The 19,985-nt window shown below is 44.7% G+C and overlaps 1 protein-coding gene across 5 annotated transcripts in view; it reads left to right on the forward strand.

The window, feature by feature from the left end:
• Positions 1–19,741, forward strand: part of lrrk1 (leucine-rich repeat kinase 1) — a 209,902-nt gene extending 190,161 nt beyond the window's left edge. For all 5 annotated transcript variants that reach the window (XM_072278376.1, XM_072278373.1, XM_072278375.1 and 2 more), the window contains 5 exons: positions 2,329–2,446; positions 5,129–5,245; positions 9,538–10,334; positions 17,629–17,730; positions 19,117–19,741. In XM_072278376.1, the coding sequence (XP_072134477.1) occupies positions 2,329–2,446; positions 5,129–5,245; positions 9,538–10,334; positions 17,629–17,730; positions 19,117–19,294 (1,312 nt within the window). In that variant the 3' untranslated portion in view covers positions 19,295–19,741. The remainder of the gene's footprint in view (positions 1–2,328; positions 2,447–5,128; positions 5,246–9,537; positions 10,335–17,628; positions 17,731–19,116) is intronic.
• Positions 19,742–19,985: the final 244 nt, after the last annotated feature.

Genomic DNA, 19,985 nt, shown 5'->3' on the forward strand with positions numbered 1-19,985 from the left:
CCCAACAGGAGAATGGTTCAAGCATGTCTGACAAGAAATATTTAACAGTGCCAAATCCAAGGAAGAGGCTGATAAAGTTCACAGCAACAAACCACTGAAAGAATAAAAGCAGAAGCATAAAGAATCGAGGGTCTAGCAAGAATGAGGAACTGAAGGATTAATGAGATAATAGTATGAGGGAAGTTGATGAAACTAAAATCTGATAAATCCTAAGGTTAAGAGATCTATTGTACATCTCAGACTTTTGAAAAAGGTGGCTATAGAGATGGTGGATGCCATGGTTAACATCTTCCGAAATTCTTTAAATTCTGGAACTGTTGCAGGATAGCAAAGGTAACCATTCTATTTAAGAAAGGAGGGAAAGAGAGGAAAAGATGGTAACCACAAATCTGTTAGCCTAACGTTAGTCGTAGGGACGATGTTGGAATCTGCAATGCCGAATGTTAGAACAGACCACACTGGACAGGATGATGGGATTGAGCAGAATCAGCATGGATCTATGAAAGAGAAAATCAGATCTGACCAACCTACTGAACTTTTTAAAGTATGTAATGGGTTGACTACATAAAAGCTGTGGTAAATTTGGATTTTCAGAATGGTTTCAGTGAAGTCCCACACATGAAAATGGAGCACGAGGAATTTGAAGGAATGTACTTCTGTGGTTATTGGACAGGTGATGAACGGATCTTTCTCAGGTTGGCATATTATCACCAGAGGGGCATCATAGAATCGATGCTTGGATCTCAGTTGAGCACAAAACTTTTACCAATTGTTTGCTGAAGCAATGTTATAGAGGTTCTGAAAGTAATGGTTTTAGTCATGGGACAGTAGAGAAGTGTCATTGATCATCAGAAGGCTCTAGGACCCGGAAGGAGCAGCTCAGTGTTGGAGCGTGAATAAGGCAGTTCACGAACTGGATATGACACTGTGTTTGTGAACTGTCTTGTTCAGGCTCCAACACTGAGTAAGAGAAGAAAGTATGGAAATAAGTCACAGAATGAATTGACAAAAACAGGGCAGTCGGTGCTGCTTCTGACCTCTGCCCTCCCAGCTACACAAATCTTTGGCATCTCAGCAGTTTACTTTGGCTCCGGCCCTCACGGTCCCAAAGAGCAGAGTAAGTGACTGAGCTACTCCTGCAGGGTCCTGAAACCTTCTGACTATCAATGACACTTCTCACCTGCCTATCACCTCCCCCAGTGCCTCTCCTCCTTCCGTTTCTCCTGTGGTCCACTCTGCTCTCCTATCAGATTCCTTCCTCTCCAGCCCTTTACCTTTCCCACACACCTAGCTTCACCTATCACTTTTCAGCTATCCTCCTCCTCCCTCCACCTTTTTATTCTGGCTTCTCCCCCCATCCCTGCCTTCCTTTCCAGTCCTGAAGAAGGGTCTTGGCCCGAAACGTTGACTGTTTGTTCACTTCCTTGGACGCAGCCTGACCCGCTGAGTTCCTCCAGCATTTCGTGTGTATTGCTCTGGATATCCAGCATCTGCCGGATCTCTTGTGTTAATGACACTTGGGCTCCTTGTAAACCTAACCAGCAATCTGATGCATCGACAAATAAATCAAAATGATTAAGTTAATTTAAAACCAAAGCCTACCTAAAACCACGTTCAACAGGTGCATTAATTACAAGCATTATTCTTAAGTAGAACAAAGAAAAGAGATTGAACACTTCACTGTCCTCGGCTTTGAGATGCTATTTGGTGATTGATTCAGGTGAACAGAGCTACACTTTGTCGAGGCCGAGTGGTCAGATGTAGGAGCTGTCAGCTCTGCACAGGCGAGCTCTGGCCCTGTACTCAATGTCAAGTCCATTGGCAACACAGGAGGTGTAAAGTACTGATATCCGTCTCCCAATGTGCTCCTAGACCTCGTGTTGCAATGCTAAGGGATAAGCTGTTTGCCAGAATTAGAATCAGGTTTAATATCACTGGCGTGTGTGGTGAAATTTATTGTCTTTACAGCAGCAGTACAATGCAATACATAATGATAGAGAAAAAAGTGTGAATTACGGTAAATATAGTGAAATAAGTAGTGCAAAAATAGAAATAAAGAAGTAGTGAGGAAGTGTGCATGGTTTCAATATCCATTCAGAAATCTGATGGCAGAGGGGAAGAGGCTGCTGCTGAATCGTTGAGCGTGTGCCTTCAGGCTCCTGTCCCTCCTTCCTGAGGGTAGCAATGAGAAGAGGGCATGTCAGACTGCTGATTGTGTTTGATACAATCCAGCCCAAATTCTCTGGACCCAATTTCTGCTCTGCTAATGCACTCTTTGAAGAAGTGTTTCTATCAAAATTATGCTTTATATTTCTGTATGACTGGTAGGAATTACAGTGTGGTGAATATCGACAAAGGACTGATTGAAGTCGATCACATCAGTTGCCCTGGCGTCGGATTAAGCTGCCAAGTGAAGCTGCAGACCGCTTTATGGACAGCAACGAAGGTGAGTGATGATTTTATGTCATGGAGACAGCAGGTAAACACAGGTACAGGCTGAAAGGCTTGTACTCGGTTACTCCACTTTGGCACGGCGAGTGTGCGGTTTATTTCCATATTTACTGCCCAATTTTCTGCAGCTTTGGTGCTGTTACAAATGATATTTATCTGTACACGTTCATTATTTAAATATTTAAACATTGCTATAGATGGGTGGATTATTAACCCAGTATTTGTATTTAAGACCATAAAATATAGGGGCAGAAGTAGGCCATTCGGCCCATTGAGTCTGCTCCGCCTTTCAATCATGGGCTGATCCAATTCTTCCAGTCATCCCCACTCCCCTGCCTTCTCCCCATTCTCTTTGATGCCCTGGCTAATCAAGAACCTATCTGTCTGTGCCTTAAATACACCCAGTGACTTGGCCTCCACAGCCACTCGAGGCATCAAATTCCACAGATTTACCTCCCTCTGACTTAAGTAATTTCTCCACATCTGTGTTCTAAAAGGACGTCCTTCAATCCTGAAGTCGTGCCTTCTTGTTCTAGAATCCCCCACCATGGGAAATAAATTTGCCACATCTAAATGCATGTCTAAGTTGCTCGAAATGCAGAGTGAGTTTTGTTTTAGGACAGGGGTTCCCAACCTTTTTTATCCCATGGACCAGGACAAGTACCAAGGGGTCCGTAGACCCCGGGGTGGGAACCCCTGCTTTACAATGTCCTGTCAGGAGCAGAGCTGGCTCAGTTTGTGCCTCCTACGCTCGGTGAGGGAGAAGGAGAGATCTGAAATGGAAGAACAGGATGAAATTCTGCCCTTCGCCTAAAAAAGCCTCTCAGTGTGCAGTGGTACTGAAGAAGATACAAGGATTTCCACATGCGAAGGCTGATAACTGTTCAGCTTCAGCTCCAGAACTTCCCCACACGAGAGTCAAACTTCTCAGCAACCTGTTGCTGTTCTAATCCTCTTGCTCTACAGCCATCATCATCTGGTGGTGTTGAAGAGAAGAGCCTCCCTCGTACTGCAACTGTCATCATGCTCCACTGCTGAGATTTTAAATAAAGTTGCCATTGACTTTACCAAGTTTAAAGCTTTTAAAGTTGGTTGATATATAAGCATTTGTAGGTGGATTCCAAGTCCTGTTACAAATATGACTGTTCAGTTCTGTAAATTATTTTCCATTTGGCACCCAGCCAAAGCTCAGATTTCCCTGAATTGAACGTCAGAACTGAGGCAATATCTCAGGCTCTCAACCAATGTTTCCAGCAAATTAGGAACTGCCTTGGGAATGGTAATGTGGTGGTTATGTTACTGGATAAATAATCCAGTGTCTTGCGGTAATATTCTGGAACTGTCCAAATCCCACCTTGCCAGAAAAAGGAATTTATTCAGATCTTTAAATAGGGGTAGAAATCGCTGTTCTTCTTAATGGTGACCTTGTAACCAGTGGATGGTTATGAAAGCTCACTTGGTTCACTGATGTCCTTCAGGACAGCAGACCTGTGCACAACATAGTTTGCCCTCAACTCCCCTCTGATATGGGCAAGCAAAGCCACCTAGTTTTTGTCACACATTTTGAAAGAGCATAAGAAAAATAAATCCAGGACTTAGATAAGCAAATCGCACCCAGTCAGGCAACCTGCAGGTTTCTCTTCATTGAGATCTGGAACAGAAGTGCCGTTCCTCAAGGCCTGTAGGCGGTATCATATTTGTTAAGCTATGTCCATCACCATCCTTGCGATACCCCACAGCACTGACAGAGGTAATTGTGAGGGAATCCGCTTTAGATACTTAACAGTTGCTCTTTGAAAGCTCCTGAGACTGGATAACCTGTGGACAAAGAAATCTGATGATTACACCTAACACTTATTCTCGGCTAAGGAATCAGGGTTCTGATCACTTGGCAGTCCTCCTTCTACCTGGATACAGGCAGAGGCTAAGGAGCAAAGCTCCAGAGATAAGGACGGCTAAGAGATGGTCATGGGAGGCAGAGGAGCGGCTACAGGATTTCTTCAAGTTGGTGTACAAGAGCCCTGTGCAAGGACTCATCTGTGGATCTCAATACACCATGGTTGTCACAGGCATACTAGAACAGTTGTTTACGAGCGTGTCCCCACAATATCATTCAGCGTCTTCCCCAACCAGACACTCCGGATGAACCATGAGATCCGCAACCTGCAGGAGGCCAGATCAGAGGCTTTCAAGTAGGAAAGTTACAAGAGATCCCGGTACGATCTCTGGGAAGTCACCTCACAGACAAAGTGGCAATTCTAAACTAAACTTGAATCAACGAAGGATGCTCAACAGTTGCAGAAAGTGTCCGCAACAGGGGTGATTAATAAGTTCGTGGCCTACGGTAGAAGGAGATGAGTTATTAACTTCAAACTTTCTGCATAATCACTCAAAGGGTTGAACTGCATGTGCATTTAATGACAGCTGTATAACTCATCTCCTTCTACCTTAGGCCACGAACTTAGCAATCACCCCTGCTGTGGGCACTTTCTGGAGGTCCAAGATCCGTATGCTCCACGAGCGCTGGACTAAGTGTGTAAATGGAGGAGGGGACTATGTTGAAAAATAAATGTGCTCGTACATTACATTGGTCAATTAATTTTGCCTTTGCTACCATTGTTGTCTGTTCATTCTGCAACATGCTCCTGCTTAATTCTCTTGTGCTTTTTTTTAATAGGATCATAAAATTCATGTATACAGCCTTAAAGGGATGTGTCCCTTAAATGTGCCCCTCCTGGTCCTGGATGTTCCTGCCGTCGTCACTTGTTTCCTGCTAGTATCACGTGGAAACCAGGTAACAGCAATGAAAAACATTATCCCAGGAACAGCATCAATAATCTGCCAGTAGTCTTCCTCCCCACCGCCCCCCCCACTGCTACTCTGCTCATCACATTGAGCAGGTTGTGGGGTGTGTGGGTGATTGGGGAGGGAGGGGGTAATTGGAGATTGAGATGAGGAGATTTGTTTCAGGGATGGTACGAATGTAGGTGAGGATTCCACTGGCATTGGTGCCCTCCAATTGGGCACCAGAGTGGCCCAGAACGGAGCAGTGCCCTGACACAGAATTAGCTCCGAGCTGCACTAGGTGACTTATGCCCAGGGTGGAACTGATACTCTGACGTGTAGAGGCCAGCTAACTGAATCTCAGTGGGGAGATCCGACGTGGAAACGCCTGCACTCACTTGCAATGCCAATGTCGGCTCTCTGATGGGGTTGCAATGTTGTCTTCCATCACAAAGTACACATAAGAAGATGAGTCTGACTGTGGAGAGATCCAAACCTACCTCCATTCCACTCTGTCTCCTCCTGCCAATGTTCCTCTAAAGGCATTTTGGTAGGTATTTAAGCTGCTTTTAGATAAGCACATGAATATGCAGAGAATGGAGGGATGTGGACCATCTAGAGGTGGAAGGGGGTTAGTTTCACTGGGCATTATTAGTTTAACACAACACCATGACCTGAAGGGTCTTCCAGTGCTCTGTGTGCTCTACAGATCTCTCTTCAGGCCCATCAAAGTTCAAAGCAATAAATATCGAGAAGAGTCATTGAATGTGAGTCCATACATTGTGGCAACATTTCAATGATGGGGCAAGTGAGGTTGAGTGAAGTTGTCCACTTTGGTTCAAGAGCCTGATGGCTGAGGGGTAATAACTGTTCTTGAACCTGGTGGTGAGAGTCCTGAGGCTCCTGTACCACCTTCCTGCTGGCAGCAGTGAGAAGAGATCATGTACTGGGTGGTAGGGGTCGCTGATGTCAGTGCTGCTTTCCTTCAACAGTGTTTCATGTAGATATGCTCAATTGTGAGGAAGGCTTTACCCATTATGGACTGAGCTGTAAAACACTACATTTTGTAGGATTTTCCATTCAAGGGCATTGGTGTTTCCATACCAGGCTATGATGCAGACGGTCAATATATTCTCCACCACACATCTATAGGAGACTGTCAAAGTTTTAGATGTCATGCTGAATCTTCACAAACTGTCAAGGAAGTAGAGGAAGACGAGAAAATCTGCAGATGCTGGAAATCCAAGCAACACACCAAATGCTGGAGGAACTCAGCAGGCCAGGCAGCATCAATGGAAAAGAACAAACAGGTGACATTTTGGGCCGAGACCCTTCATCAGGACTCATGAACTTCTCTATAGATGCTGCTTGGCCTGCTGAGTTCCTCCAGCATTCGGCGTGTGTTGTAAGGAAGTAGAGGCACTGCCTTGCTTTCTCCATAATTGCTCTTACGTACTGGACCCAGGGCAGGTCTTCTGTAATGATAACACAGAGGAATTTAAAGTTGCTGACCCTCTCCCCTCTGATCCTCTGATGAGGACTGACTCTTAGACCTCTGGTTTCCTCCTCCTAAAGTCAATAATGAACATCTGAGATGCATTTCATTTCTGAACAATCAAACCAGTCTTCCAAATAACCCATTGAATTGTCTCCCAGTGAGTATGAATGGGGGTGAGTGTGGAGCAATGCTGGACACAGGAAAGTAAGTTTTGTATGAATAGGTGGAAGGTGTTTGGCATATGCTAGATGATTCTGACTCGGTGATAGACTCTCAGCCTCCCAAACATTCCTTGCAACTTCAGCAAGAGGAGAAGCCGAACCAGCAAAGAGCCTGAGTATAATGTGCACAGACACTGTTTTTCCAACATTGTTCTTCTGGCAGGAGATAAGAGGATGCCAGCTGTAATTCAAGATCCATATGTCAACAATTAAGCCACATCCAGATGAGCATGTAATATTTTTCTAATCCTGCTGCAATTCTACTCTCAAAGTCTGTAATTTAATCAGGAGAAATGCATTAAAAATGTTATTAGATGACAAATGAAAAGCATTCCTTCTCTGTTCCCTAGCCCTTGTTGAACCTAGCCATTTCATTTCAAATGGATCTCCTGCCACAGTTCTGTATGCTTCAGAAGTTCCTGTTCATGAAAGGGGTAGTCAACCCTGGGGGTGAGGCGGGGTTGGTCACTGGAATTCCCAGTGTGACCTCTGGGTGCAGGTCCTCCTCAGCGTATGAACGGCTGACTCCTATAGAGCCTATAAGTACAAACGAGTGTTCACGAGTGCAGCAGATGAATTTGCCAGTTGCTGTGGGTGGCAGCTATCCTCTGCCGGGTGGGAGCCTAAGCACAAGAGATTCTGCAGATAATCTAACTCCAGAGCAACACACACAAATCACTGGAGGAACTCAGCGCCTCAGGCGGCAACTGTGGAAATGGATAAACAGCTGAGGTTTCAGGCTGAGACCCTTCATGAGGACTGGAAATAAAAAGGTGGCGGCGGGTGCGGGGGGGGGGGAGAGGAGGGAAAGCTGGAAGGTGATAAGTGAAGCTGAGTGGGTGGGAAAGGTAGAGGGCTAGAGGAGAAGGAATCTGGTAGGAAAGGAGAGTGGATGATGGGAGAAACAGGAGAAGGAGTGGCACCAGGGGAGGTGGTAGGTAGGTGAGGAGAAGAGGTAAGAGGTCAAAGTGGGAAGTAGGAGGAGGAGGGAGGGGGAAAGAAAAAGAGAATTAAAAAATTACTGGAAGGAAAATTCGATGTTCATGCCATCAGGTTGGAGGCTACCTAGATGGAATATGAGGTGTTGTTCCTCCATGCTGAGAGTGGCCTCTTCATGGCAGAAGAAGAGGCCATAGACTGACATGCTGGAACAGCGATGGGGATAAGAATTAAAATGACTGGCCACCGGGAAATTCTGGTTTGGCGGATGAAGCAGAGGTGCTTCACAAAGCAGTCCCCCAGTTTATGTTGAATGTAAGAAGGCCACATTGGGAGCACTGGATACAGTAGACGACTCCAGCAGAAGTGTTGCCTCACCTGGAAGGACTGTTGGGCCCTGAATGAGAGCCTTGTTTACAGCCGCAATTCCAAATTGCAGCTCATTCATTCAGGTTGCAAAAACAGTTGACAGGAGCAGAACGGTGACATGACCAGGAGATGACACCTGTATTGTTGGAGACATGGAAGGAGGACGCATAATTTGTCATCAATTAACTCTTCCCCTCATAAGTTACAGCACAGTGCCAGTGAACGGTAAAGAATATAAATGTCACTTTGATGGGGAATTTTGTGTTAAGCATTCTTCCACCAAAGGATGGCAGTGTTCTCTGGCGTGTGCTCGTGTGTTCCAGGACATAGCACTGTCCATTGGATTTCTCCTGCACCAGCTGCATTGAGGATCGTCGTTTTGTGTTGGTGACCGATGCAGTCGGACAATTGTGCTGGGGGCAGCTCGCGAGTGTCGCCGCGCTTCCAGCGGCCACGCAGCGTGCCCAGAATCCACTAATCCGTACACACCTGGAATGTGGGAGGAAACCCGAGCGCCCAGAGGAAACCCACGCAGTCACGGGAAGAACTTGCAGACTCCTTACAGACAGCGGAGGGCACTAAATGCCAGTCGGTGGTTGCTAGCACCGCAAATCAACTGCGCTGACCGCTATCCTCCTGTGCCGGAGTCTGACTGGGAGCAGCAGAGAAACCGTCTCAGATGTAGATGGTAGTCTAGGATAATGTCATGGGTGACAGATGACACACATTGTTCAGAATGGAAACTCTTCTACATAATCCACCAACACCGTCATCAAGTTGTGTTCATTTTAAGAGATGGTGGATGACATAATGATGTCAGTGTAAGGTGACTGTTTCTGGTTTGTTTATAATGGAAGTAAAGGGCTGCGGCTTTTGTTAGAAACATAGAAATCTTCAGCACATTACAAGGCCCTTTAGCCCACAATGTTGTGCAGACCATGTAACCTAGAATTTCCCTACCACATAGCCCTCTGTTTTTCTAAGCTCCATGTACCTATCTAAGAGTCTCTTAAAATACCCAATTGAATCCGCCAAATACAAGCAAATTTATTCGTTAAACAAATAAAATGACTCCTGCAAGTTTTATTGACAAAACCCTACGGTCGTATGTTCAGTTTCCTTCAGGAATCCAACCAACTGATGAGCCGAGCTTTGCGACAGGTACTCCCACACCAGATCAGCCGCCCAGGAAGATTGGTCTTGTGTCATTTTCATGATGTAAGGTAAGGCTCAATTATCGGAGTTGTATTCTAACCACTGCCCGTCTTTCCACAGAAATGTCCAATAATGCTGGCTGGCACGGCTGATGGACTGGTCGCAGTCTACTCATTAGCCAGTGAAATTCCCAAGGACTGGTCCTATCTGTGCTCGCGTTCTGCAAACAACTTCCGCTTCAAAATTCCCGACAGCGACCCGCGGCAGAATGCATACCCCGTGGCTGACATGATAGCGGTGAACAACGAATCGGAGGTGTGGTACAGCAACGGTCCCGGGGTTCTGATCATCGACACGCTAACTACGGAAATCATTCGCCGACTGGAACCGTACCAGCCGCCTTCGCAGGTCGTCTCAATGGCATGTAACCTGGGCTCCAATGGAGAAGAGACCATGTGGTGTCTGGATGACAAGACGAGTACGTTAGTGATGTACCGTGCCTATCAGATCTGTGCTCACTATGCCTGCAGTGACAGTAATCCATTGAGAGATGTGTTCCCCATCAAGCAGCCTGTTAGTGCCACAACAAGCATCGCCATCACACCCAAGGACACGAGTGAAACCAACTCCAGCGACGTCAGCATTATTTTCCATGACGACGTTGGCACTCAGATAATAAGACATTGCGACTCCATGACCGATTACTGTTCCTTGTCCTCCAGCTCTTCCTGCTCCTCCGACAGGAACATCAGTTTGCTAGTCTCCTCCGCCAGCCCGACGAGTGCTCCCACTTCTCTGAACTACGAAGATCCAGACAAGGGTGGTGCACCTGAAGATGTCTCCCCAGCTGCAGATAATCCCAAGCACCTACAAGCTGTAAAGATCCTCCCAGTGAAGGACACGTTATGGATACCAAGGTGAGCTTCACACTTTCCAAAGCCAAAATCACTCCTGATATCAGTGCAGGGTTGGTGAATAGTTGCAAACAGTTAAACCATGCAAGGTGGTGAATACGCAGGTTTCTTCATTTCTAGTGTATCAATGAATTAATCGTTACTTTAGTTAACGTCCTCTAAGTGGAGATATACCAATGGCTTCTATTAAATCCTCTTTTGTGTAATTGAGGTAAAACAAAACGTTACTTTTCACTTCTCGCAATTCCTCCGTCTCCGCCGCTTCTGCTCTCAGAATGAGGCTTTTCATTCCAGGACAAGGGAGACGTCCTCCTTTTTTAAAGAAAGAGGCTTCCCTTCCTCCACTATCGACTCTGCTCTCAAACACATCTTCCCCATTTCATGCACATCTGCTCTCACCCCATCCTCCCACCACCCCACTAGGAATAGGGTTCCCCTGGTCCTCACCTACCACCCCACCAGCCTCCGGGTCCAACATATTATTCTCCGTAACTTCCGCCACCTCCAACCACTAAGCACATCTTTCCCTCCCCCCCTCCACCCGCTTTCCGCAGGGATCGTTACTACGCAACTCACTTGTCCATTTGTCCCCCCCATCCCTCCCCACTGATCTCCCTCCTGGCACTTATCCGTGTAAGCGGAACAAGTGCTACACATGCCCTTACACTTCCTCCCTCACCACCATTCAGGGCCCCAGACAGTCCTTCCAGGTGAGGCGACACTTCACCTGTGAGTCGGCTGGGGTGATATACTGCGTCCGGTGCTCCTGATGTGGCCTTCTTTATATTGGCGAGACCCGACGCAGACTGGGAGATCGTTTTGCTGAACACTTACACTCCGTCCGCCAGAGAAAGCAGGATCTCCCAGTGGCCACACATTTTAATTCCACATCCCATTCCCATTCTGACATGTCTATCCACGGCCTCCTCTACTGTAAAGATGAAGCCACACTCAGGCTGGAGGAACAACACCTTATATTCCGTCTGGGTAGCCTCCAACCTGATGGCATGAACATCAACTTCTCTAACTTCTGCTAATGCCCCACCTCCCCCTCATACCCCATCCATTATTTATTTATATACACACATTCTTTCTCTCACTCTCCTTTTTCTCCCTCTGTCCCTCTGACTATACCCCTTGCCCATCCTCTGACTTTCCCCCCCTCCCACTTTTCCTTCTCCCTGGGCCTCCTGTCCCATGATCCTCTCATATCCCTTTTGCCAACCACCTGTCCAGCTCTTGGCTCCATCCCTCCCCCTCCTGTCTTCTTCTATCATTTTGGATCTCCCCCTCCCCCTCCCACTTTCAAATCTCTTGCTAGCTCTTCTTTCTGTTAGTCCTGACGAAGGGTCTCGGCCTGAAACGTCGACTGTACCTCTTCCTAGAGATGCTGCCTGGCCTGCTGCGTTCACCAGCAACTTTGATGTGTGTTGCTTTGATGAGCTGATCATTTCTATCTAAGGGGAACATGAGGGGAAACTTCTTCACTCAGAGGGCCCTGAGAGGGTGGAATGAGCTGTTGGCACAAGTGGTGCATGCAAGCTCGATTTCAGTGTTTAAAAGAAGTTCGGATAGGTACGGTACATGGATGGTAGTGGTATCGAGGGCTATGGTCCTAATGCAGGTTGATGGGTTGAGGCAGTTTAAATGGTTAGATGTAGACTAGATGGGTCAAAGGGCCTGTTTCTTTACTGTACTGTCCTAAGACTCTAATGCTGCTCTGTACTTGGTAATTAAACGAAACGTCAACGGGGTTCGGCTCGTAGGATGAAATAGGAAGATGTAGGAAGTCTTCAGCAAATTATCCCGCATCTGTGGAAAGAGAAATGGTGGTCAGAGTTTAAAAATATGAAAATTGAACTCAGTTGCACTTTTCACAATACTGCCAGACCTACTGAGTGTTTCCTGCATTGTCTTTCTTTCATTTCGATAATTTGATTTTCACTTGGCTTTTGGGGAAGTTTATAGATCTCCAAGGTTGGAGTGAAGAAGCAAAGCAGTGACTTGGGTAACCAGCGAAAAGTGCATCCAGCAGCAGCTTCCAATAGGCTGTGCGAAGGAGCTGGAGCTGAAACTGGGTCGTTCGGGAGGCTGAGGGGGTATTAAACAGGACATAGCGGGAGGTAGTTACACCCAAGGTGCAAGACGTAGTTAACTGGGTGACCATAAGGAGGGGGAAAGGAGATGGGCAGAGCCCCCCCCCCCCCGGTTCCCATTGCTCTCAACAACAGGTATACCTGTTAGAGGAGTTGACCCAGCAGAGGAAAGCCTCAGGGGTCAGGTGTCTGTCTCTGTAGCTCAGAAGGGAAGGGAGAGAACAGGCAAGCTGCAGTGTTAGGGGATTCGTCGTTTAGGGGAACAGAAGGGAGGTTCTGTGGACGAGAGCGAGATTCCTGGATGGTTTGTTACCTCCTGGGTGTTGGCTCAGATCAAGTCCACAGCGGTCTAAAGTGGGAGGGTGAGCCGCCAGAGGTCGAGATCCGTGTAGGTGTCAATGGCATGGGTAGCAGGGGTACCAAGGTCCCAGGGTCCTGCAAAGAGAATTCAGGGAGTTAGGTGATATGTTAAAGAACAGGACTGCCAGAATTGTGATCTCAGAACTGCTACCCATGTCAAGTGCCAGTGAGGACAGAAATAGGAAGATTATGCAGTTTAATACGTGGCTAAGGAGTTGGTGGAGGAGAGAGGGCTTCAGATTTATGGATCATTGAGCTCTCTTCCAGCGAAGGTGGGACCTGTACAGAAGAGACGGTTGGCACCTGAACTGGATGGGATTAATATCCTGGCAGGAATGTTTGCCAGTGCTGCATGGGGAGGGGTGTGGGGTGAGGTAAAACTGGAGCTGCAGGGGCATGGGAACAGTTAGTGGAATGGTTTTGGAGAAAGGTGTTGTTAAGCCTACATACATAGCCAGGAATCAAAAGGTCAAGGATGGTGGGACTGATGTTCTGAGCTGAGTATATTTCAATGCAAGGAATATTGCAGGAAAGGCGGATGAGCTGAGGACATGGATCAGCATGTAGAATTATGACATTGTAGCCATTATTGAAACTTGGTTGCAGGAGGAGCAGGACTGGCAGCTTAATATTCTGGGGTTCTATTGTTTTAGACGTGACAGAGTGGGAGGGATTAAAGGAGGAAGGGTGTCATTACTAGTCAGGGAAAATGTCACGCCAGCGCCCAATCAGGACAGACTGGAGAGCTCGTCTACTGAGGCTGTTTGGGTGGAACTGAGGAATAAGAAAGGTATGACCGCGTTAATGGTATTATAAGCCATCCAGCAGTCCATGATTTAGAGAAGCAAATTTGTAGAGAGATCGCAGACTGTTGCAAGAAACACAAGGTCGTGATAATAGGTTTCCACATATTGACTGAGACTCCCATACTATAAAAGGGCTGAATGGGAAAGAGTTCGTCAGATGTGTTCAGGAAAGTTTCCTTAGTCAGTACATAGAGGTCCCAGTGGGAGGGAGTGTGATACTAGATCTCCTGTTAGGGAATGAGCAGGGCAGGTGACGGAAGTTTATGTTGGGGATCACTTTGCATCTAGTGACCATAATGCAATTAGTTTCAAGGTGAATATGGAAAAGGATTGGTCTGGTCCATGGGTTGAGATTCTATATTGGAGAAGGGCCAATTTTGATGGGTTCAGAAAGGATTGGCAAGTGTGGATTAGGATGGATTGTTTTCTGGCAAAGGTGTGCTTAGTAAGTGGGAGGCCTTCAAAAGTGAAATTTTGAGAGTACAGAATTCATATGTTCCTGTCAGAATAAAAGGCAAGAAAAACACGCTTTCAAGAGATATTGAGGCCCCAGATAAGAAAAAGAAGTTGCGTAGCAGGTATAGGCAAATGAGGTACCTGAGGAGTACGAGAAATGCAAGAGAACACTTCAAAGTTCAAAGTACATACGTCCCCATACACAACCCTGAGATTTATTTTCCTGCAGGCATACTCAGAAAATCCATTATAGAATAATAACCATAATAGAATCAGTGGAAGACCTCACCGACTTAGGTGTCCAACCAGAGTGCAAAAGACAACAAACTATGTAAATACAGAAAGAAAGAATAATAAATAAATAAATAAACAAACAAGCAAGAAATATTGAGAACATGAAATGAAGAGTCGTTGAAAGTGGGTCCATAGGTTGTGGGAACATTTCGATGATGGGGCAAGTGAAGTTGAGTGAAGTTATCCCCTTTGCTTCAAATGCCTGATGGCTGAGGGGTAATAACTGTTCCTAAACTTGGCGATGTGGGTCCTGAGGCTCCTGTATCTTCTTGCTGATGGCAGCAGTGAGAAGACAGCATGTCCTGGGTGGTGGGGGTCCCTGAAGATGGACGCTGCTTTCCTCTGACAGTGTTTCATGTAGATATGCTCAGTTGTTGGGAGGGCTTTAACCGTGATGAACTGGGCAGTATTCACTACTATTTGTGGGATTTTCTATTCAAGGGCCTTGCTGTTTTCATACCAGGGTGTGAATATACTTTACTACACATCTATAGAAGTTTGTCAAAGTTTTAGATGTCATGCATTCACACGCAGCTGTCTCCCACCACTAGCTCTCCTTCACCCCCAAACTACGAAGCAAGCCTCCTGCCACCGCTCTCCTCTTGCACGACCACTCCTGACGCTTGTAATTCCAGCAGCTCCTTGCACTCCTCACACCAGGGGTGGCCAACCTTTTACATTCCATGCGTCAATTTTTTCACGCACGTGTTCAGATGCGCCATACAACTCTTGAACCCCCATTCAATTCTTGTAAAAGTATGTTAATATAGACCTGTTTAGCATTTTTACATGATATATTGATTAAATATAAAACAAGATAAACATTACTTACCTTAATGAGACTTTTGAGTCTGTTTTGATTTCACTAAGCTTTTAATGTTTGGAGTTAAATTAGTTATTGAGAGCAGCAGAGAATTCTTCAAATTCGAATCAGTCAGTCGTGACCTTGTTTTGTTTTTAATCAATTTCATGGCTGAAAATGCTTGTTCACATCTGTACATCGTTCCAAAATGACAGATATAACTTTGGCAAATTTTCTTAGTTCTGGAAAATGTTCACGGGGTAATGATCGCCAGAAATTAATCATGTCGGAAGCATTTGGGACTGAGGGAAGCTCATCAAATTTCATGTTCAATAATGAATTTGTTTCAAGTCAATAACTTCCATTTGTATGTTTTTAGGCATCTTCATGATTTTTTGTTCATTAAGTGAAAAAGGGTTTATACAAGGGGTGATTAATAAGTTCATGGCCTAAGGTAGAAGGGGTCAATTTTAGAAAACCTAGCACATTTATTTTTGAACATAGTCCCCTCCTACATTTACACACTTAGTCCAGCGGTTGTGAAGCATACGGATCTTGGACCTCCAGAAAGTGTCCACAGTGGGGGTGATTGATAAGTTCGTGGCCTAAGGTAGATGGAGATGAGTTATTAACTTCAAACTTTCTGCATAATCACTCAAAGAGTTGAACTGCATGTGCATGTAACAAGAGCTGTATAACTCAACTCCTTCTACCATAGGCCACGAACTTATCAATCACCCCTCGTAAATGCAAGTTATGCGGTCTTCTTCTTTAGCAAAATCACAAAAATGACTTTCAAATGACTCTCTCAATAACCTGATTTTTTCAATATATTTTGTAAAATTCCCATTATCTTCAGCACATTCACTCTGCTCTTTTAAGTGTGGAAACTGGCTCAAATCCTCATTTTCTAACTGAGAGGTGAACAGTTTTAATTTCATCTTGAATGCATTGATATCATTTACTAAACTAGGAAACAATTTGTTCTTGCCCTTGAGTTTCAAATTTAGATCATTGAGATGGCTGGTAACATCAACTAAAAATGCTAAATCAAATAGCCAATTGTTATCACATAAAAGGGCTCTTTCCCCAGGCAGCTCATTTTTCTGTTCTAGAAAATTATGAACGGTATTTTTCAGTTTCCAAAAGCTACTCAGAACCTGTCCTCTCAAAAGCCAGCACACCTCACAATGGATGAGATCGCCATATTCCAAATCTAGCATTTCACAATATTTTCTGAATTCTCGTCTGTTTAATCCTCTTGCTCTAATTTTATTCACATATATCACAACCAGTAACATAACATGCTGCAAATTTAAAGTTTTTTGCACACAGTGACTCTTGGTGTATAATGTAGTGATATTTTAGTAGAGTACGACCTAAAAAGTTTTCAAGCAAAGTTGTAGTCCCAGCAGCTTTACCAATCATTGACGACGCTCCGTCAGTACAAACACCGATGAGTTTACTAGAATCTAGGTGTAGATTTTCTAGGCATGATTTTACTTTGTCAAATATGTCTGATCCTCTTGTTTTTCCATGAAGCGACTGAAGACCAATAAGTTCTTTAAAGACGCTAAAATTATCATAATTCCTCTTATAAAAATGCTTAACTGGGCTACATCACATATGTCAGCAGATTCGTCCAAAGCTAAAGGAAAGAAAGTACAAGCATGGACAAGGCCTTTCGGTTGCTCAGATACATCCTGACAGAGTTCTTCGCTGTGTCTCATAACTGTTTGCTTTGACAGAGCAATTTCGTCTACTTTCCTTTGGATATTTTTATCATCAAGGCATCTTGCAAATATTTGGAGACAAGGCTTAACAATTTCTTCTCCATCAGAGAAAGACTTCCATTTTTTGGCCAACGCTAAAGCAATTTCATTGGACGCTTCTGTCATCGCCAAACTTTCACAACTTCTGTTAACAAATATATTTTGTCTTCTTTCGATTTCTTCCTTTTTCTTAATCACATATTCTTTCCGTAACTCAGACCCAAGCACTAGCTTCAGTTTTCCTTCTATTTCAGTCTGATGTTGTGTTTTATAGTGTCTGTTAAGATCATGTCTTCTATTATGTGAGAAAGTGTTTTCACAAACAATGCACAACAATTTTCCTGACGGACCCACTATAAACAAGAACTCATTTTCCCACTGTTCATTGAATTCACGCTTACTATCACTTTCTGCTTTTCTTTTGCACTGTGATGGGTAACTGAATGTAAAGACCAGGCTTAATTTTTGAAAAAGTACAAAACTGCAAATGTTCACAAAGGACAAACAAAGCACAACTTCGTAACGCCAAACTGACTGGCAAAAACCTGGGACACACCGCTGGTGCAGATGCCTGGTGCCTCAGGATCAAACAAGTATTAAATGTGTATTGAACAGTTATAGAATGACTGCAGAGCAAAAGTCCTGCTCTCTCCCTCTGTCCTCAGCACCAGCATTCACGGGTCGGTTAATGCTTTGTCCGTCTATTTGCAGGCATGGTGGTGACATCGTTGTGATTGAAATTCAAAACCAGGGCGGCTGGGAACAAGGCAAGGTGGTGGCTGTGCTGAAGGCTGGATCGGTTACCGAGGAGAGGTGAGAGAGTGCAACAACTGAGATGTATCAGACTCGGGTTTAATGTCACCGGCATATGTCGTGGAATTTGTTAACTTAGCAGCAGTAGTACATTGCGATACATGATAGATATAGAAAAACAACTAAATTACAGTAAGTATATAGCTAGGGCTTTATAGCTAGGAGCTAGGGCTTTACTCTTTGGAGAGAAGGAGGATGAGAGGAGACATGGTAGAGGTGTACAAGATAATAAGAGGAATAGATAGAGTGGCTAGCCAGCGCCTCTTCCCCAGGGCACCACTGCTCAATACAAGAGGACATGGCTTTAAGGTAAGGAGTGGGAAGTTCAAGGGGGATATTAGAGGAAGGTTTTTTACTCAGAGAGTGGTTGGTGCGTGGAATGCACTGCCTGAGTCAGTGGTGGAGGCAGATACACTAGTGAAGTTTAAGAGACTACTAGACAGGTATATGGAGGAATTTAAGGTGGGGGGTTATATGGGAGGCAGGGTTTGAGGGTCGGCACAACATTGTGGGCCGAAGGGCCTGTACTGTGCTGTACTGTTCTATGTCTATGTCTATATATATGTATATTAAATAGTTAAATTAAAATAAGTAGAGCAAAACAGAAATTTTAAAAATCATCTCGATTTCCATGCCCAAGTTACCTAAAACTGGAGGCCAATGCATCAACTGCACAGAAGGAATGTGTTTTAGTGGATTGGATTAGCAACTTAACCATGTTTATAAAATCAGAACTTTCTAATATATTTCCTAGTTTTTAAATCTGTCAAAGTGTCCCTGTGCTATGTTATTCAATCAGATTTAATGCTGTTCAGAAACTGGTATTTTAGTGGCCTTTCTCCAATTTTGAATCACAACCCCATGTACCAGTGCTATCTTTCTTCATAATTATCTTGAAACTAATAGACTCATAATCACTTGATCCATTCCATGTCCCTTTAATGTGATTATTGTGCCTTAAACCCACTGCTTCTGATGTCTCAAGAGATAAAAGATTGCAGATGCTGGAATCTGGAGCAACAAATCCACGCTGAGAACTCAGCAGGTCAAGAAGCATCTCTGGGTGTGAAGGGATTGTCAGTGTTTAATGCCAGAACTCAAGATGTCAACAATTCCTTTCCTCCCACAGATTCTACTTGACCCACCGAGTTCCTCCAGCAGATTGATTGTTTCCTCTGATGTTTAACTTAGCTTGCACTTGGTCAGATATTGTGAGAAAAACAAACCCTATTATGAAACCGACATATATTTAGCAGCCCTTCACTACATGGAGCAATAACTTTAAGGCTTGGAGCTGGAAAATGGAAAATTTACAAACTTGCTGAAGTTGTTTTGCATTTCACCGCTGTTGCTTACTCTGCTCTCTCACATTGCCGTCTCCCACAGCACACTGGTAGAGGCTGCTGTTGTGGCAAAGGACACGGTGGTCTGCTGCTTTCGAGATGACGTTGGAGAATGGCGACTGTGCTTGTGGAGGGGCTGGGGTTCCCAGGAATTCGAGCTGTTCTATCAGTCCTCTGAAGAGTTGGGGAGAATGGAAGTCAGCATGCGCAAGCGGAGGTAGCATCACAAACTTACTCCGCTGCTCTCGACTTGTAGCTTCACAGCACAGAATCCATTGACAGAAAGACAGAAATAAATCTCTAAACTGAAGTTTAAAGACCAGACTTTTAAAAAAAAAACACTGTCCTTGTCTTTGAATGTAGCCTGTGGAAACAGGAGACTTCAGCACAGGACACTCTTCAAAGTAGCTAACATAGTAAGTGGAAGACAATGAGGGATCTGCCATCTTCTGTTGGAATTCACTCAACTGCACAGCGATTGAAACCTTCAGTTTATACACAGGCTGAATTCTCATTTCAGGATCCTTTCTGTCTTCTTCCATTTACAGTTTGATACTGCTGTTCTTCATTATGTAAAGCCATATGGGTTGTCTTGTCTGCAAAAAAAAGTTAAAAGGGACTAATTTATTTATTATGCAATAAATACAATTAAAAATTATTTGTCTATATGTGATGGGAGTCTTTAATGTCTGTGAAAGTCATTTGTAACATTCTAACACTGTGCATTTCTCTTAAATCAACAGTCCATCATCCCTTGTCTCCTCTGTAGCAGGGGCACTGGGGTGGATGTTCGGTCCACTTGGGTGAAAGAGGACACACTTCTGTGTCCCGTGCTGCAAGGGCACCCTCAGAGGATTTCCTACTCAAAAAAGCAGATTGGGTGAAACTCAGAAAGACGTCAGAAATCAGGCA

Source organism: Mobula birostris, chromosome 14, assembly GCF_030028105.1.
Source record: "Mobula birostris isolate sMobBir1 chromosome 14, sMobBir1.hap1, whole genome shotgun sequence".
Lineage (NCBI taxonomy): Eukaryota > Metazoa > Chordata > Chondrichthyes > Myliobatiformes > Myliobatidae > Mobula > Mobula birostris.